At 38.0% G+C, this 21095-nt stretch overlaps 1 protein-coding gene across 1 annotated transcript in view; it reads right to left on the reverse strand.

The window, feature by feature from the left end:
- The window catches only part of scat (VPS54 subunit of GARP complex scat), a 414636-nt gene that overhangs the window by 226217 nt on the left and 167324 nt on the right, over positions 1 to 21095 (reverse strand). The window contains exons 7-8 of the mRNA XM_090376331.1: positions 4582 to 4681; positions 4334 to 4476 (exon numbers count right to left, since the gene is read on the reverse strand). Of these exons, the coding sequence (XP_090232457.1) occupies positions 4334 to 4476; positions 4582 to 4681 (243 nt within the window). The remainder of the gene's footprint in view (positions 1 to 4333; positions 4477 to 4581; positions 4682 to 21095) is intronic.

Raw genomic sequence — 21095 nt, forward strand, 5'->3', positions numbered from 1 at the left:
ATGGTTCAACTGTTGATGATCCTGCTCAGGTAGGTAGCAAACTGAATGAGTATTTTGCATCTACATTTATACATGAGGAGAGGAATGCCAGAGGTGAATTAAATTCTGGCAGTGAGCAAAAAGACTCATTACAAGCATGTAATTTATAATGGATTTGTTTTATAACAGGGTGAGAGGAGATGGTATTACTGTTTATAGCAGAGACAGCACTGAGTGAGTCAGTGAATATTAAAGCAGATGGAATTAGATGTTCAATGTGATCAAGAGCTAAGTTTATAGCATAAAGCTCAACAGTGAAGATACTGCACTCTACTAGTAATGAGACAGAAGTGGTGAATAACAGAAATATTACCGCAGCGCCCACTTGGGGTCTCAGTTTTTGATTCATCTGTGTAGATTTCACAGGCCTGTGAATGAGAAAGAGAGTAAGCTGCATGTAACTGTACGATATTGGAGGGAGATAAGGTGTTCTTTCCCCCACTGTTGAAAATAGTCATCATATATTACACAGATATTTGTCCAGGGTGGATCTGGTGCTGTCATATCCTGAAATATATTACCGATTTCTATATTCCGTGATTGAGTCAGTTCCTTAAATCTAAATGGAGCAGGCTGGTTTTCACGTGGTTTACTATTGTAAAATGACTCTCATTCGGTTTTGTATAGACATCTCCAACTAGGGTGAAAAGAAAGACTGCGAATTTTTGTGCCATACAGCAGAAGTACATTTTCTGCGAAGATGTAAGGGTGGTTCGTGGACTTCGATGTAAAGACTCTGAACTGGGGAGGTTCTCAAAGCACTGTGCTGGATAGTGTTTAATCGCTCCAAAGTACTTTTTCTCGCAGAGTCATACACTGGAGAACCACAGTCCAAGCGAGACCTGATGAGAGCTCTATAAAGAGGGATAAGGGTGTGTCGATCAGCATCCCATGACAAGGATGACACACACCGGAGGATATTCAACTTCTTCAAACAGATAATTCGAAGATAGGCCACGTGCTTGAAAGTTCACTTTCCTATCTAGTATCAGGTCAAGAAATCGGATAGCGTGAGCAAGAGGAACTGGCACATTATTTATCTTTAGCTCTGGATCAGGATAAAGTGACTGAAGTTTGCAGAAATGAGTGGCAGTGGATTTCTGTTCAGTGAGATGGTATCCATTGCATAAGGTACAGGAATGAACTCTGGTTAGAGCAATTTGTAGCTGTCTTTTGATAGTATTCATACTTGGATATTGGCAGGATATGGTGAGGTTGTCAGCATACATGTATACTTCAATCGTTTTTGGAAGATCTTCCAAAATATTGTTGACCCTAATCACAAATAGGGTTGGGCTCAACATGGAACCCTGTGGGACACCCTCTTCTTGAATGTGTGATGCTGACAGCATGTTTTGATATCAAACTTAAAATATGTGTAGTTTTAAAAAGTTCTGAATTATTAAAGGGTGTTAGCCTCTCAGTCTTAACTGATGCATATCTTTAATGATACCTGGACACCATATGGTGTCAAATGCTTTATGAATATCCAGGTTGACCATCACTAGATGTCTCCTGACGAAGGCACGTCACATATGTTTGATTCAATTTTTACAAGTAAATCGAGAGTGGACCTGTTTTTACAGAAGCCATATTGGTAATCAGAAAGTAGATTTTCGGAGTCTAGAATCCAGGTGAGCCTCCTATGCACCATCCATTCAAATATTTTGCCCAAACAGTTTGCCAATGATATCGGTCTATAATTCTGAATTAGAGATGGATCTTTGTGGGGTTTTAGTAGAGTGCAAATATAGGAATGATGCCAAGAGAGAGAGAGGAGGGGGGGGGGATGTATTTTCTGAAAAGATCCTGTTGTAAAAGAGCAATAATATGCATAGATCAGCTTCACATAGATGCTTCAGAATACTGTAGTGAATACCATCTGGTCCTGCTGCACTAGATGGAGATTTGCTCAGGGTTGTTTTGTTTGTTTGTTATTTGGTTTTTAGGAGCATTAGCAACTAAGGCCATATTGCTCCGGGGATATGCGGTGGTCATTTCCTGACCTTTCCGCATCCTCCGTATTTGGTGGTCACGAGCTCAAACCCCAGTCTAATCAAGAAGCGTGTGCTACGCACTGCTGCTCCTGCCCACCTGGCTATGGAGGTGCCATTTGCTCAGGGATTCTTTCAGCTCAGCGTAAGTAAAGGGCTGGCTATATGGAAGTGAGCGACTAGTTGAAAAATGTTCTATCTTTCTAATACCCTTTCCTCAACATCAGGTGTTATGCTTCTGGGACTACCTCCTCATACTCCATGTGCAAAGCACCCATGTTCTCTAAGGTGTTGATGTATCCTGATGAATGTGTGCCAGTTTGGCTGCCTTCAGCAGGGAAATGCTTCTTGGTACAAACAAACGTGCAGCCTTGAGTGCACTGCCGTTGGCTTTACCAATACGTGAAGTGCATGTCCTCATACTCTTCATTGGTATAACCTCTTTCCAGGTTGACTATCCTTTGACAAGTACTGTTTGTTGTTGTTGTTTGTTTGTTATTTAGTTTTTAGGAGCATTAGCAACTAAGGCCATACTGCTCCGGGGATATGCGGTGTTCATTCTCTGACCTTTCCGCACCCTCCGTATTTGGTGGTCATGGGCTCGAACCCCGGTCTAATCAAGAAGCGTGTGCTAAGCACTGCTGCTCCTGCCCACCTGGCTACGGAGGTGCCTTGACAAGTACTGGTATGCCTGCTATGTCTCAGAGCATTGAGAAAGGGAGAGAATGAGCATAACCTAACCTAAGCAAACAAGTCAGTGGGGGATCCCAACTCTGTACAGTTCACCTTGTCAGTGGTGGATCCCAACTAGAAATGTGCAATATCTCAAAAACGATTCACTTAAGGACCCATGTTTACTAGGCTTTTTTTTTTTTTTTTTTTTTTTTCATATTGTAGTCTGTGCAGTTCACCTTGAAATTATTGACTATCACTTTTGACACACCCTGTATATAGATATCTTTATTTATTTATTATTATTTTTTTTTTGTGCCCATGCACACAAAAAAAGTTCATATGTGTTGTATAAAAAGGAGCAAAGCCATTAAGGGCATTATTAATGCAATGGATAAAGTTGGTTGCTTATTTAGTGTTTAATGGAGTATTACAGCAGATAAAGGAATGGTTATGTGGTAGGGGAAAAGAGTAGTTATAAACGGACACTGCACCTAATGGATTAATGTTGAGTGCTGTGCCACACTCATAACATTAATCCATGATTTGGTTCTTGGCCCCCTTACTGTTTCTATTATTCATTAATGATGATCTAAGTATTTCAATTTTAATGTTTTAGTTTGATGATAATACAAAGACAGGTTAGGTAATCAGCAGGGCAAGCTACTTCACAACAAGACTTATCTGGATGGGCTGAGAAATGGCAGCCGAGATAGTGGCAGGCCCCCTCAAAAATAATGTTCCCACATTAACCATTAATTAATGCTCAAGAACCTAAAATTTTTCCTATCTTCCTAAATACAGACAAATGCTTACTGCAACATTTTTAATGCTAATAACAAATTTTACAACTCTCTCTAAAGTGATTTTTTTTATGGATTTTGTATAGAAATTATGCACAAGAACCTATCACGTTATTGTAATTTTTATTTGGTAAACTATCAGATATAAATCAAACATTTTCTCAATAAATTAATTAGACATAAATAATGATGCAGTATGTTAGGCAAACTCTGTTTCCTCTCTGTATCCCTTTTCTAATTTTTAAGAAATTTCCATGTCTGGTCAAGTTGAGTTACTATAAAACACGCACAAGTTGTGGAACCGTGGTATCTTCTAAAAAAACATGAGATGGTTCATATTGAGTTCCAGTAATCACTGAACAAGTCTTTCAGAAACATAAATATTCTCTCTCCCTCTGCAAAATATATACAGAGAAAAACTTTAGGATGTTACACAGCATTTAAAGATAAAGTTGGTATATAAACATTTAATTTGTTCTATCTGAATAAATTCGGGTAGCCATCTGCTAAACTGATTTTTTTAGAACAACTAAACTCTACTCTTTGTTGCAAGAGAAAAGTTTATATTAACAACTTTCGATGTTTATTTTAATGTTCTCTTGTATAGCCATCTCTTTCTTAAAAGCTTTATTTTCCTATATGCCAACTTGAGTGAAGATGCCAAGTTGGTATAGTTAGATTTCCTTGATGTCAACTTGGTATAGTCAGTTACTTTTGAATTTTATGTAGCTGTAAATGGATTAAAAGACACAAAATTTAAATAAAAACTGACTATATCAATTAAAAATAATGTATACTTTAGGTTTTAAAAAAAAGTGACCTTACCTGAAACTATGAATACCAGATAACTCTTGAGCTAGCACTTCTTGACTAGTATATATGAGATCTAAGGCTCCAGCAAATTCTGATGTTGAAAGTAAAAGTTGAATTGTAGGCTGAGTTTGATGAACTGTTGCCATTAACTTCAGCTAAATTTAGAGGTGATATATATATAATTATTTAAAACACATCTTTACACTGGTTTTATCAACAGTATTATCAAAAAAATACTACCACTGCATTTATTATACTACCTTTTTGTAAACTTGAATATGATTGGAATACGCTTGTTTTAACTTCAAAATTTGAAAAGATCCTCTGACTAGAATTCCTTGTATAATATTTATTTTCTTTCTGAAAAACACAAGTAAGTTTCATAAAACAAGTAACAGTCAAAAATTTAAATACTTTCAGTATTAAGATATATGGCATGCACACCTATATTTATACAAGTAAAATTCTCAATTAGCTAGGTTGCGGTGGTTGTTCTTACATGTTCCACTTATAAGTTATATTCCTCACATATATGAGGAGTGGAGCATAAACTCAGCGATTTATGACCACATGCCTAATACTGTGTTGGAACACCATTCACACAGATAACAGCTGCTATTCACCTAGGCAGTGACACCACTAGATGTCTGAAAACATCTGTAAAGATCTGCAGCCATTCTGCCTGCAAGGCTTTCCACAGCATCAGAATAGATAAAAGATGTATGTCCATACATCCTCACTTTCCATTCCAAAACATCCCACAGGTGTTCAACTGAATTAAAGTCAGGCAAATTTGGAGGCTAATCAAGATAGGTGATATCCTCACTGTGTTTCTTGAACCATTCATATACAGTGCGGGCCTGATGACATGACTCATTATTGTCTTGGATGATCCCATTTCTATCAGGGGAAAAAATGCAACGTGACATGATGCACGTAGTCTAAAAACTGCCAGTAAAACTCACCAGTGAAATATTGGTCCAATACGCGAAAAAGGAGGTGATTTTCCCTCTGTATAAGACAATGGTCAGGCCACGCCATGGGTACTGCGTACATGTCTGGAGGCCTCATTTTTGGAAGGATGTAGATTTGCTTGAGTGTGTACAGAGAAGAGAAACAAGATTGGTGAGGGGAATGAAGGGATCCTCTTACCAAGAGAGGCTTAAGTACTGCAAATTGCAGTGACTGGAGACCAGGCACCTGCACAGTGATCTGATTGAGAAGGCCTTGAATGGGTTGAGCACAATGAATTCTGATGGGATCCTTCCACTTGTTCAGATTACAAATCTAAGGGGGCATAAATTCAAATGAAGAAAAGACAAATGTAGAATAGATGTGCGGTAATTTGTCTTTAGCCAGCGGGTGGTCAATTGCCGGAACAAACTTCCATTTGTCGTTGTGGAAGTTGAAAGGTTGAATAAATTTATGGAGGAACTGGACAGGCATTTGGAGGGAGTGGTGTTATTTTATTTTTTTTTTTTTTGGCTGATGATGCATAAGCTCATACACTTGCTTTCTTACATCACATGCCACTGCCACTACGTACTAGGGATCCTAATTCTTACCATCAAAACATGCCCCATATCAAGCAACCACCAGCCGCATGGATAGTGAGAACCATGCACAATGGGTCCATGGACTTGTGTTGCTTTCTCTACACACAAAAGCATCTGTCTGTGTGCTGCACCAGATATCTGGACTCATCTGCCATTTGGGTATTGTTCTCGCATTCTCCACATTGTATTGCAATGTCAACTGTCACATAGTGATCTGCTGTTGAACCTGTAAACGCACTGCACCCTTTGCTCACTATGAACATCCACCTTGCATACTCCTTTAGAATTCTCTTAGCAGGAGGTGATTTGACCTGTTGAACACCATTCTTTGTGCACCTTAACCACAATGAGCAACCGACAAAACATGTTGTTCATGATATGAAAGCACCTGATGCACAAGCTCCCACAATTATGCTCTTCTGAAACTCTGTAATAACCTTACTATGTCCCGAAACTGCTACTTTATCACTTTGAATTGCACAACCAGATGCACATTACCAATGCTCTAGCATACGAAACTGTTCACTTTTCTATACTGCGAGCTATGCAACATAGTCCATTATGGATAGGGTAGTCATAATTCAGTGATCACCGAGTATAAGTGTGTCTGCGTGTTTCCTCACCACTGTTGCAGCAAAAGCAGAGGTCTTACTTACACCATATAACAATAATGCTAATACTAACACACTGTACTAGCATGACAGCTTCTAATACCTTTCATGTTTGGAGTCAACATAAAAAAAAAAAAAAGAAAAAAAAGACTGGAAACTTGCTATTCCGCACATAAAAACAGATGTTCTATTCTGTATTAGTATTGATAGTTGCAAATATTACAAGATAGCAGGCTGATATACAGCATCAGCTGGGGGGGAGGACTATTTCACCTATACATCCCATCCAATAGTAGTTCTTTCTTGAATTTATTCAAATCATCTACTTCCACAACAAAGGATGAAAGCTTGTTCTAGCAATCAACCACCCATTAGCTGAAGGCATATTTCTGTTATCTATTCTGTGACCTCAATCTGAATTTATACCCCCTCATTTGCATAATCTGAGCAAGAGAAAGAATCCCATCAGAACTGAGTTTGATCAAACCATTCAAAGCCTTAACCACCTCATGCAGAGCACTTTGCAGGTGCCTAGTCTCTAGATACTGCAATTTGCACAACTGCAGCCTTTCTTGATAAGGCTGCAGTTGTACAATAAGAGCACCCCTTTGTTCCCTTCTGTACCCATGTGATGCCTGCAGACCTGTATGCAGTACTCAAGGTGTAGCCTGACCACTGCCTTATACAATGAGATAATCATCTCTTTACCCCTGGTAGCAATATTTCTGCATATAATTGGCAAAACCCCAGGAACTGTTCTGGCTTTCAGTTCTCTGAGCAGTGCAGACTGCTCAGAGAACTGAAAACAACAGATTGCACAATTACCCCCCCAGCCCTTTTCATTTTCCACTAACCTGAGTATAGTACCACATAGTAGATACATTATTCTGGGATTACTAATACTCATATGCGGTACCGTGCATTTGCCAATGATAAAGTGTATAAGTGTAATTTCAAAATTACACTTGTGCACTTTTCTCCTGATTCTGCTTTTATGTACTGCTCAAAGGTCTACAAACTATAGTAGACTCCAACAAAAAAAAATTAAGAAATTAGAGTAGCTTATCAGAAAACTCTAGTTTTCAATAAAATAACCAAAAAAATTGGAGTTGATGTGGATTTCCCAAGAGTCTACACAAAAATAAGTACAAGAAGAATTACAAGGAACAAAGGATCAAGCATTCTTATGTGTTTTCAGCTAGTTATTCTTTAAAAGTTCTGCAACATTCCATTCAAAATGATGCTCACAAAGTTAGAGATCATAACTTGAGTATAACCTTGTCTTTGGAATGGCATTCATTCAATGTGCAATTGAAATTTAAATATGGAACATAAGTGACACCTGGAGTTGCTGCACACCTACTAAGCATAAAATGTGCAGCACATGCCAGGTTCTTTCACATTACACCGTGTGAAAAACATATAAATATTACTTCAAAAATAACGGAGATAAAACTAGATCTACATTTAAGAAGGTAGAGAAAATTCCAGAAATTAATCTTGAACCTACAATTAACATGCCAAACTTTTTCTCACAAGGCACCTGATGTCCTACATGTCTGCTGCCAAGTTAAAATAAAGCTTAAATAGCTTGTGCAAAATATTAATCCAATGGACAAGCTAATTAACTGACACAAAGTGATAAATGTTTGGATGGCTACAATTCGCAATTAAAATCATGCATAAACTAACGGGCGCAAAACTGAGTGGTATAAGGAGATGATTATTCCATTGTATAAGGCAAACCTCGATTATTGCATACAAGTCTGGATGCCACATTTTAGGAAAAATGTAGAGCTGCTGGAACAGGTACAGAGAAGGGCAACGAGATTGGTGAGGGGAACAAAGGGGTGCTCTTACCAAGAAAGACTTCAGGTTCTGTAAATTGTAGCTGCGAGGTGATCTGACTGAGGTGTTTAAAGCTTTGAATGGCTTGAGCAAACTCAATGCTGATGGGATTCTTCCTTTTGCTCAGACTATGCACATGAGGGGGTATAAATTAAAATGTATACCCCCCTCATGAGAAAGACGGTTGCAGAATTAATATGCAGAAGTTTGCCTTCAGCTAATGGGTGGTTGATTGCTGATTGCAAAAATCTTCCATCCATTGTTGTAGAATGGATAAGTGAAATGGGATTTTTTTGGCTGATGCTCTATAAGCTTGCTTTCTTGCATCATTTGTCACAATTAATACTAATAAGAATGGATAGTTTTATTGAATGGTTTGATAATGTTTCCTAATAAATCATACACTGGGGAACATGCTGGAAAACTTTTTTTCTCCAGTATAAGTAAAACCAAAAGATAAATGGCTAAGATTATATTAGTATTAATTGTGATATACGTAGATAGATTTTTGGTAGACATATTTGAAGTTGTTTCCTTGGTTGACTGGCTGGAAGTCGAAGTTCTGGAGTCCAGTGGCTAACCATCAGTACTTTTCAAAATGACACATGAGAGTCATTTTACTCTCATGAAGTCTTCTTAAAGACCAAGTCTTTAACCACTTATCAATATTACAAATTGCAATAAACAAAATAGCTTTTACCACTCAATTAACAGTACAAATTCATAACATTAACAATGTACAATGGTTAATAGTTATTACTATAAACGAAGAGATACAATATCTATATCTGAGTGATTGTTGGTAGTTTAAAAAATTATATCAATTAATATTAATTATTGATATATGCACATAATACAGAAGTGAGGGCAAAATACAAACAAAATAATCTACTGTTGTGTAAAAAATATATATTGTGGATAACAAAAAAAAAAAAAATAAATAAATAATAAATAAAAAAAAATGCAAGAAACCAAAATCTTATTTTTTCCCCCTAATGAAAATCCCAAGCACAAGAGATATTAGAACCTATATAGTAATATGCATGGGTTCAAGGTTGAGAAGATGAAAGAAGATACTTCTTGACATTAGAGTAGAATTTCAGAAGATAGGCATGAAGAGAGGTAGTTCCAGAAAATGGAAGTTGAAGGAATAAATGAAGGAAAAAAAGTTCTGTGAGTTTGAAGTTCAACAGTAACAGGATGTTGACTGGCTGCAACCTGTGTTCAGACAGCTTTGGAAGAGAGTGAAAATTATAGAAGCCAACTTAGAAAAACACTGCCAATAAAAGTATCTATAGAAAAGGCACACAGCAGAAACAGAATGTCTATGAGACAGAGAATGGAGAACCTTTGTTAGAGATGGATCATTAATTAACCTAACTGCCCTCTTATGAACAGTCTAGAAGCCTGAGAGAGAGTTTTAGGGCCACTGCCCCAGATGTGGGAACAATATTCAATGGAAGGGTGGATTTAAGATTTGTATAGAGTGCGCAGCTGTTTGGAAGAAATGTAATACCGACAGCAAAAGAGAAAACCCAGTTTTTTAAATGCAGAGCTAACGATATTTTTGATGTGCTTACGCAAGAGAGATTAAAAGTCAGGGAAATCCCCAATAGAGATATGTGATCTCGTCTAGAAATCTGAGTATCGTTGAAGACAAAAAATAGGAGAAAAACAGAAATCTTTTTGTGAGATATAATACCGGACTGAGTTTGAGAAGGAATGAAATCAACTAAGTTATCTTAGCCTGACTGGATAATTACCTGAAGAATTGGTAGTGTATATTCAAAAATTTGAAGCCGTTTGTGCAGGGCATGGTTTGTCAAACTGAATGGAGGAATGCAAAGTGCTATCATTAGCAAAACTACAAATAGAATTTTCCAGTTAATGGAAGGTCATTAATACGAGAGAGAGAGAGAGAGAGAGAGAGAGAATGGGGTGGGGGGAGAAAAAGAACTGAACCTTGGAGAACACCAGCATTAGTAGGGAAATCAGAAGAAAGAGCCATCTATCATCATACAGCGAGTGGTCAGAGAGAAAACTGGATACACAATTACAAAAAAACAGTTGGCAAACCATAAGATGAAATCATATACAGGCAACTCTCGGTTTACGAGTGTTCAATTTATGAACATTGACTATAACAAACGTCACAATCATTCAAAATTTCTTAAAAGTCGCTAATAAATAGAGTTCCTTATAAAATGAAATGCCAAACGTATAGTGAACATAATTGTAAGATTTAAATAAATAAACTTTTAAAAAATGTATTTATTAAGAATAATTATCAGGAAATTGTTGAACTGGGCAATAAAATGGACCTCGACCTTGATGTGACTGATATGAGAGAGCTTTTGGACTCGCATTTTGAGGAATTAAAAACTGATGAAATAATTGAAATAGAGACATGTCTAAATTCTGAAGTAACAGAAGAACCTGATATTCCACAGCCTCCTAGAACATTTACAAGGCAGAAAATGGCTACAGCTTTTAAATCAATTTCTGAGGGGTTGGCAATCATTGAAGACGATGACGCAAATATGGAAAGAATTGCAAAAGTGAAAAGAGACGTTTATGACTGTCTAGCATACTAAAGTGAGATTTTTGAAGGAAAAAAAGAATCTAACTGGGCAATCTTCCATAAAAACATTTTAAAAAAGTGGAAAAACCAGCTGTTTCTTCATTATCAGATGCCCCTCCATCTACCTCATCTGCACCTATAGTCATCACTTATGTGGAAAATACTGAACTCTGATGAAGATACCGATGAATAAATATGTATGTAAAGTATATATATCATGTTAGTACTCATTTTCTTTTCTTTTTTTTCTTTTTACTTTTCTTTATTTTGAAACTCTATGTTTTTAATTAAAATTAAAAAAGTACGATGACATGATATCTTCTTTTTTATTATTTTTTATTTTATTTTATGTTAAGTATTGTATACAATAAACCACCGACGAGGCTAGTGGGAGTCAGACGTGTTCAAAGCCCTAAGTGGATTTTCTTATTTATCGATTTGAAATTATTGTTTTTCTAAAACTTTTGATTTAAATTTAGTAGTATAGCATTATTTTGTGATTTTCTGATTAATCTGGTGTATTTATTCTTTACTCGGCCTTGTAATTGCATAAAAGTATCGGTAAGGGTATCAAATCCACGTGTTACAAGTTGCAGCTCCACTGAACGAGAAGTTTTTTAGCCATATTTAGCTGCTTTATTGACCAATTGTTACATCAAATTATTTTCTATAAGTAGCTTATAGACCTAGTCAGGATCCTTAGTTTATTCTGAATCGAGACAGCGAGATTTGGAAGTTAATTAATACTTAAGTGTCCGTAGATTTACTGTTTGTAACTTACCACCATTGTTATACAACACAACGTTATATTCCGAACTAGATAGCTTAAGCTTAGTATAGTACAGTATATAACATAATATTGTCAATTAATCAGTAAAATCTATTAATTTTGTTAAACTTCACTGTCAATTAAATTGTACTTTTAACTAAATACATATAACGACTTAGATTACAAACGTAACATAATTAATTAATACATAACATTAGTATTTAGTATTAGTAACGGCCATATGGTGCAAGAAAGCCTATGGCTTATGCTGCACCAGCCAAAAAAAAAAAAAAAAAAAAAAATCCGAACAAAACAATGATAAAAACAAAAATTAAATAAATAAATAAATAATAATAATTAATAAATAAATAAAAATAATAAAATGAAATAAAAAATAAATAAAAAGGAAATTAATCCTATCATCCTATGCGCTTCCCTTACCCGAAAGTACTATCCAGATGACCTTTGAATTTCCCCAAACTGTCGGCCTCTACCACCCATGAAGGCAACTTATTCCAGTAATTTATAACTCACTGGCTAAAATAAAACTTCCTGCAGTCCAATCTAAACATTTCCCCCCGTAACTTGAATTTATGTCCCCTAGTTCTAGCATCATTTATAATCTTGAAAATTTTGTCCTCATTCATTTTACTGATGCCTCTCAGAGCCTTAAACACCTCAATCAAATCTCCTCTAAGGTGTCTAGTTTCCAAACTCTGCAACCCACATATTCGAAGTCTTTCTTCATAAGGACGCCCTTTTGCCGATCTTACCAGGCGAGTTACCCTTCTTTGCACCCTTTCAAGAAGCTCGATGTCTTTCTTTAGGTGCGGTCTCCATACTTGAACACAGTATTCCAAGTGTGGTCTAACATAAGCCTTATATAATGGGATTATCACGTCCCTATCTCTACTTGCAAAAGTTCGATAGATCATTGATAGGACACCATGGGCCTTCCTTGCAACCTGTTTACAATGCTCAGAGAATTTCATGTCTGACCGTATCGTAACACCCAAGTCCCTTTCCTCCAGTACTGGGTTTAGTTGAACTCCACCAAGTGAATAAGTTATTTTGGGATTACTGTTTCCCAGGTGTAATACCTTACACTTTGTTGGATTAAAGCACAGCTGCCATTTTTCTGACCATTCTTGAAGTCTATCTAGGTCTCTCTGAAGAAGCTCAGCTTGACAGTGATCATTAACTACTCTACCAATTTTAACATCATCTGCAAATTTAGACATCATGCCCTCTATCCCTTCATCAATGTCGTTTATGAAAATTAAAAACAACAGTGGTCCTAATACTGATCCTTGGGGAACCCCACTTCTTACATCAACCCAAGCTGAGGAATAGCCATTTATCACAACCCTCTGCCTCCTGCCCTGAAGCCATCCTTCTATCCATCTAAGGATTTTCCCAGTGATTCCAACCTGTTCCAGCTTATAAAGCAACCGCTCATGTGGGACTGAGTCAAAAGCTTTGCTGAAATCTAAATAAACAATGTCGAAATTATTCCCTAAATCCAGCTCGTGAGTGACCCTTTCGAAATAGCGAACCAGATTTGTTAAACATGATTTTCCCTTTACAAAATCATGCTGAGTATCCTTGAGAATTTCAATTCGATCCAAATGATCCTGAATTCCACCCTTGATCATTGCCTCCATGATTTTCCCTACTACTGAAGTCAGACTGACAGGTCGATAATTTCCCACTTCACTTTTAGAGCCACTCTTATGTATGGGAGATACATTTGCACTTTTCCAATCCAAGGGAATCTCCCCAGAGTCTAGTGATGCTCGCATAACCAGCCTCAGTGGTTCAATGCACTCGCTTGCCGCCTCTCTCAAGATTATAGGGTATATTCCATCAACTCCAGGAGCCTTACTGGTCTGTAGGCTTGAAAGTTTTTTCATTAAATAATCTTGCGAAATTTCAATATCATTAATTACATATTTTTTAACTTCGCTCCCACAATTTCCCATTGCCACAAAAGGCTTTTCATTTGTAAATATCGATGCAAAATAACTGTTGAGTTCATCTGCAACGGCAGCTGGTGTATTTATTACTATCCCCTTTCCCTTACGTAAAGGTCCGATCTGGTTTGTCCTGCTCTTCTTGGCATTTATATATGTGAAGAATTCTTTATCCCCCCTCTTTGCTCTGTTTGCTAGTGATTTCTCATAAACTGCCTTTGCCTGTCGAACCTTTTCTGTGGCTCTATTACACATCACCTTGTAGCTGTTATAGGTTTCAGTACTTTTTATTGCTCTGTAACTTTTCCTAGCAACTTCACTATTCCTGGCAACTTCACTATTCATCCAACTTGGAACCCTTCTCGTGGAGTATTTTTTTAATGGTATATACGCATTCAAGGCATCTGTGATTAATGTTTTAAAAGCGTACCACAGTTCAATTGTATTCATTCTCTGCGCGATATCTACCCAGTTAATAGAGGCCATGTAGTACCTTAAGGCATCGTAATTTCCTTTTCTGAAATTAAAACCCATTCCTTTGCCTTTTACTTCTGCTACCTCTCTCGTCATCATCCACCGTAGAACTCCATGATCACTTCCTGCTACTGGTTCCTCTACTGTCAGCCCTGTTATGTCATCTGATTCATGTGTGATGATGAGGTCTAGGATATTCTTTTCTCTAGTACTTTCCCTGACATGTTGATACAAATAACAGTCATCTAGTTGATTTAAAAATTTTGTTCCCCATGTCGAGTTTCCTTCCCATTTACTCCAATCAATTAGAGGCAAATTGAAATCACCCATAATAAGGCATTGACGCTTACTTGCCCATTCCATTTGCATGTAGAGGCTTTTGTCATAGTCTTCACAATCACCTGGTCTGTAGATTACTCCTACTCGCATTGTACGTTGTTTCCAACTATCTCACACCATACAGACTCTATACTAGCATGTGAAATGTCTAAATCCGGGAAAGCTATCGTCGCACTCAGGCTGCTTCGGATAAGAAGCATTACCCCACCACCCCTTCTATCTACTCTATCCTTCCTAAATACATTATACAAGCCATACTGAAACTCATCATCCCCAATTTCCGGGTGGCACCACGTCTCTGTAAGCCCTATTATGTCCGCGTTACTTGTTTTAACCAGCAGTTCAAATTAGCCCATTTTATTGACGACACTTCTAACGTTACTGTATAAACAATTAAGATTTACTGTTCTTGTATATTTAACAACCCTAACACAACCCTTGAAGTTTTTTAGGCTCTCTTCCCTGATATTAGCTACCCGCTCACGTGAAACGTCTTTGGCCCCAGAACATCTAGATAATACGTCCAGTTGGGGTAACAGATAAGAACTCTTAAGGTATGTGCAAGAGTTACATTGACCAATATTATCAGATAAACGCGTGTCAGTATTACCCACATCCCCCCTAACTAGCAGTTTCCCTGAGCCTTTAAGGTATCCTCAATAATACTGGCAAAAACCTTTCCACCACCTTTGTTTAAGTGTATCCCATCTCTACAAAACAAATTCCTTCTACCTACAAGTGTGGGCTAAGCTGATAGAAATTTACCCCCTAAAGCCTTGCAGATTCCTTCAAGTCTTGAGTTAATCCACAAGGCTCTTAACATATAATCCCTCCTATCGTGTCTGGGCAGAATTGCAGACACACAGACATTATGGCCTAGCTCGCGACATTTCCGGAACATGATACGGAAGTTATATAAACGGAACTCATAGATAATACTTAATACTGAAAAATATATATAGCGTTATAACTGTGTTGGGATATAAGTTTATGGTTATAATTTTGTACTGAAATTGAAATTTTATTCAAATTAAATCTAAATCATGACTCAGACCAGAGCAGCCAAGCAAAAGGCTCAAGCTAATGGGAGTGCTGTGGCTCCGGGGAGAACTAAGGGGGGCATGCATGATGTTTGTGGAGAAATTGGGTATACAGGCCATGATATTACCATGGGAGATGTCTTTGTGTGTGCACGATGCAAGGAGTGTAACGAAATCAGGCGACAACTCAGCATTGTTATGGGCCCATATGAGAGTTTGAGGGACAGGGCGGATGCCCTTGAAGGATCTAAATTGAGGCACCCATCAAGCTCACATCAATGCCAGAGCTTGCACTTGGTCATCACGCAACACAGCGACAACCCCCAAAGCAGAATGCGCTGGTCCCACAGGAACTAGTAGTTGTTGGTGACTCCATTGTCAGGGAAATGGGGAATATGCTTTGTAAAAAGGATAGGTGGAACAGAACCAGGGTATGTCTGCCAGAGGCAAAGGATGATGACTTTTAAGGGCACAAAAGGTGATATAGTTGTACACGTTGGCATTAATGATATTAAGAGTAGGAGACCGGCAGAATTACTTAACAAGTACAGGTCACTGTTGAAAAAAAGCCGTGAATTAGGGTTGAATTGAAAGTGTCTGCAATTCTGCCCAGACACGATAGGAGGGAGTATATGATGAGAGCCTTGTCGATCAATTCGGGCCTGGAAAGATTGTGCAAGACTCAAGGGGTAGAATTTTTTTTCGGCCTGGTCTGTACTTGTTAACAGGAGAGACTGCTTCAGCAGGGATGGGATAAACTTAAACAGAAAGAGTGCAAGAATATTTGTTGATGCTATCGAGGCAGTGTTAGGTGGGTCTGAAAACTGCTAGCTTGAGGGGATACAACGACTAATAGATTAACAGTAGCCACTGACAGAGGTGAAAGCGATTCTTGCATTGCTTCTATTGGAATGAGCACAAGCCTGGAAAACAAGACGCAGGATATTTCAGAGACTGCTGGGAGTCATTGTGGTACAAGTAAACACATGGGTTGTGTTAGGGTAGCTAAAAATAGGAACAAGTGCATGTATACTTGCGGGTACACAAATGCTAGGAGTTTGGTAAATAAATTTGATGAATTTGAGGTATTGCTCAAAGCATCAAAGGCAGATATTGTTGGGATATCAGAGACGTGGTGTCACACAGATATAAGGAATGCAGAACTGGAATTTGGGGAGTACAATGTGTACAGAAAGGATAGACAGGATAGGAAGGGAGGAGGGGTTACACTATTAGTTAGGAAACACACAAAATCCAAGAAAGTGAAGCCAGTCGACATCGCTGGACAGTGTAGTATCGAGTCAGTTTGGTGTGATATAAGCATTGGGAGAGTAGGAGTGTGCTATTGGCCTAATGACTCTGATGAGTATACTAAAAAACTGTACAGGGAAATAGAGTGGGCCAATAAATCAGAGTCTTATAATGGAGAATTTTAATTTCCCAGATATTGACTGGAATTTGCGGTTTGGTCACTCACACACTAGTAAGGCTTTTGTGGATTTATTGGATGATTGTTTTTGGATGATTTGATCATCAGTAGTGATTATTCATGCATTAAGAATCTGCAGATAAAGGAACCACTAGGTGGCAGTAATCACAGTGTGCTGAAGTGGGTTAAGGGAATGGTTTTTGCTTTCGTAAAGGCGATTACGATGGTCTGAGACAGTATTTAAATTCTGTACATTGGGACCAACTGATGATGTTACCAACAGCAAATTCAAAATGGGAATCATTCAAAGAACTTATCTTGGAAGCTACTAGGCTTTACATACCAACTAAGAAATATTGTTCAAGGTTTAGGCCTAAATGGATGTCAGATGAACTAATGAGACATATGGCAGTGAAGAAAAATGCATGGGATACATGTAAATTAACATGTGACACAGAAGCCTATGATAGATATAAGTTGATCTGTAACCAAGTTACAAAGGAGGTTAGGCAGGCAAAGGCAGATTACGAGAAATCTTTGGAAAAGGATGCAAAGAAAAACAGCAAAAAGTTCTTTACTTATGTAAACTCTAGAAGGAAGGGGATGAATCAGATTGGTCCACTTGATATCAATGGTTCAACTGTTGATGATCCTGCTCGGGTAGCTAACAAACTAATTGAATATTTTGCATCGACATTCACACAGGAGGTACACTGTTATTCACTGAGAGTAAAGTGGAGGAGAAATTGTTGAAGATAAATACAAGAAAGGCACCTGGGGTGGATAGGATCTATCCAGTTATATTAAAGGAGGCAGCAAAGGAAGTAAGCAAACCCTTAGCCATAATTATGAGAGCTTCCTTGGACTGAGGGGAAGTACCCATGGCCTGGAGATGTGCAAATGTGACCCCAATTCACAAAGGAGGATCAAAGGGCGACACAAGTAATTATAGACCTGTTAGTTTAACTTCTGTTCCCGGAAAATTAATAGAGGCACTGGTTAAAGAAGCACTGCAGGATCATCTAGACAAGACTTCAGTTATAGCTCAGACACAGCATGGTTTTGTTAAGGGGGAAGTCTTGCCTGACCAATTTGATTGGATACTATGATGCAGTCACAAAAGAACTGGATGCAGGGAATAACTTCGATATTATATACTTGGATCTAAAAAAGTCTTTTGATACTGTTGCACATGGAAGACTGCTGCACAAATTGGGGAAGTGTGGCATTGGAGGCAAATTGCTGCTGTGGATAAAGAGGTGGTTGAGAGGGAGAAGACAGAGAGTGGTAATCAATGGACACTGCTCATCGTGGACTAATGTTATTAGTGGAGTCCCTCAGGGTTCAGTATTGGGTCCATTATTGTTTTCTGTATTTATAAATGATATTGATGATGGTATATCAAGTTTAATGTCCAAGTTTGCAGACGATACGAAGGGTGGCAGGGTTGTCACCCTGCTGACACTATGTTACTGCAACAGGAACTGGAAAGGTTGAACAGATGATCTGAGAGGTGGCAAATGAAGTTTAACATTGACAAATGTAAAGTACTACATGCGGGAAACAGCAACCCCAGAGCAACGTATCAATTCTGTGGTACTACCCTGACAGTGGTAGAGAATGAAAAGGACCTGGGGGTAATTGTGCAGACAGATATTAAGTTCTGTGAGCAGTGCAGACGGGCTGCAAGAGTAGCTCATGGGGTCTTGTCAATGATATACAGGAATTTTTCTAGCAAGGATAAGGAGGTGATTATTCCCTTGTATAAGGCAATAGTCAGGCCACACCTTGGGTACTATATACAGGTCTGGAGGCCTCATTTCAAGAGGGATGTAGAACTACTGGAATGAGTATAGAGAAGGGCAACAAGATTAGTGAATGGAACAAAGGATTGCTCTTACGAAGAAAGGCTTAAGAGTTTTGCAAATTATAGTGTCTGGAGACTAGGCACCGGCGAGGTGATCTGATAAGAGGTGTATAAAGCCTTGAATGGTTTGAGCATGCTCAATGCTGATGGGATTCTTCCTCTTGCTCAGAATAATCATCTGAGAGGGCATAAATACAAATTGAGGAAAGACAGATGTAGAATAGATGTGAGGAAATTTGCCTTTAGCCAGCGGGTAGTTGGATGGTGGAACAGACTTTCATGCCTTGTTGTGGAAGTTGATAGCCTACATAAATTTAAGGCTCAGCTGGACATGTATTTTGAACGAACGGAGGGGTGAAGTGGAAGTGGGTTTTTTTTTTTTTTGGCTGATGCTGCATAAGCTTGCTTTCTTGCATCATATGCCTCTACCGAACAAAACGTATAACAAACATCGTCTTGGAACAGAACTTGTTCATAAACTGAGAATTGCCTGAATAGATCTTTATGCCAAACACGATGAAAAGCCTTTGAAATATTAAGAGTTACTCAAGTTTCACCAAACGTTTCCACTGAATTTGTCCATATAACCCATTATATCAACAGTGGATCAACACTGATTGAATTCATACAAGCAATCATTGATCAGATGGAAGGTTTCTAGATAGTTTAGGAGTTGGCAGTTAATGGATTTCTCCATTAGTCTAGAAAGAGTAGAACTAAGTGCGATGGGACGACAACTGGATGGGAAGAATTTGTCATCTTTTTAGGATATGGCTAAACATTAGCATTTCAAGCAGAAGGAGAAAACACTGGTGGATTAAGAAAGTGTAAAAAGAACAGGAGTAAGCTCAAGAGCACAGTATGGAGAATAAGTGGTGAGATACCATCAGGACCTGGTGCATTCTTGGCATGACGACTGCTCAAAATTCTGACATCCTTTTGACAGAGTTTGAGTTTGTTTTGGTTTTATTGGCGCAAAAACAACTAAGGTTATAGTTCACCAGGAAACCCTTTTGACAGAAGACCATAGAAGGTATTGAATGGAGTGTAATGGGAATGGCAGGAGGTGGTTTACCAAGATCAATACATGAGTTAGAAGAAAAGTAATATGCTAGCAGGCCAGCTTTATCTTTAACTAAGCTGGCAATGAAACCATCCAGTTTTGAGGGAGATGGGAATAGAGATGGAAAAAAGTTGCAGCCAATAGCTTTGGCAAGGGAGCAAAATACGTGACTACTATTTGGGCAAGAGGCAAGTTTCTACTCTTAGCCCATTCAAAATCTACTTTGGACTGACTCATAAATGCTTTACAATTGTTACAAATTTTGTGTATGCAGAATATGATTACGAAATTTGTGTAGGCAGAAAATGAACCTGCTGAACTGGATGCAAGCCAAATCTGATAATATAAAATATTCTTATCTTGAACAGCCTTAGCACATTTATTAGAAAACCAAGGTTTTATTTAAGTATGAGATTTTAATGTAGAGTGTGGAATAAAGAATTTCATCCTTACAACAATAATGTCACTGACACGATTGAGCAAACACTGACATCAGAAGACCTGATGCATTAATCCAACTATGGAAAAGAAGAATAATAGAAAATGGTCACGAGAGAAAGGCTCCATTGGAGAAGAGACCACCATCAAGTTATGTTCGGAGGTGTCTAGAGAACAGCCCAACTGTGTACTTAGAAAAGGGTTATTTGTAAAAAAAGATCAAAGGATGTGGACTGTGTGGTTCAGATTGTCTGGTACTCTGTTAGGTAAATGAACAATCTGTGCAAGGCCATCAGTAATTGCAAAACACTCAGCATCTCAATCCACTGGGTCCTTGTGATTAAAAAAAAAACAGCTAGCTGGAGTTGTGAACATTAAAATCAACAAGGAAAATTATCTCACTGTTAAGAAAATCGGACTTGAGAAAGTAAAGTTTCAAAGAGAAGAGGTCAAAGAGTTCCAAGGTAGGTGGTAGATGACTTTCATCAACCGGTGAAATACCACCACTTTGCTTATTGGAGGCTTGAAGTGGTGAAACCTATGTTTAGTCTCTAGAGCAAAGTTTCCGGCATCCCCCTCCCCCCATACTTCTCCTTCAACCCATGCACGGTACTAAGTACTATAGGTTTTGATACCTTTCGTGTTTAGGGTTTTCATAAAAAAAAAAAGAAAAAAGTGATCTGTGGAGTTAGCATAACAACAGAGGCAACAGATGAATTTGACAGAATGGGGGTAGAGAGATTTTATTCCAGAAAAGATCAAAAAGAGGATATTCCAAATTACTAA

The sequence above is a fragment of the Mastigoproctus giganteus genome, chromosome 6 (assembly GCF_048544385.1).
Source record: "Mastigoproctus giganteus isolate SK-2022 chromosome 6, ASM4854438v1, whole genome shotgun sequence".
NCBI classification, from domain to species: Eukaryota; Metazoa; Arthropoda; class Arachnida; order Uropygi; family Thelyphonidae; genus Mastigoproctus; species Mastigoproctus giganteus.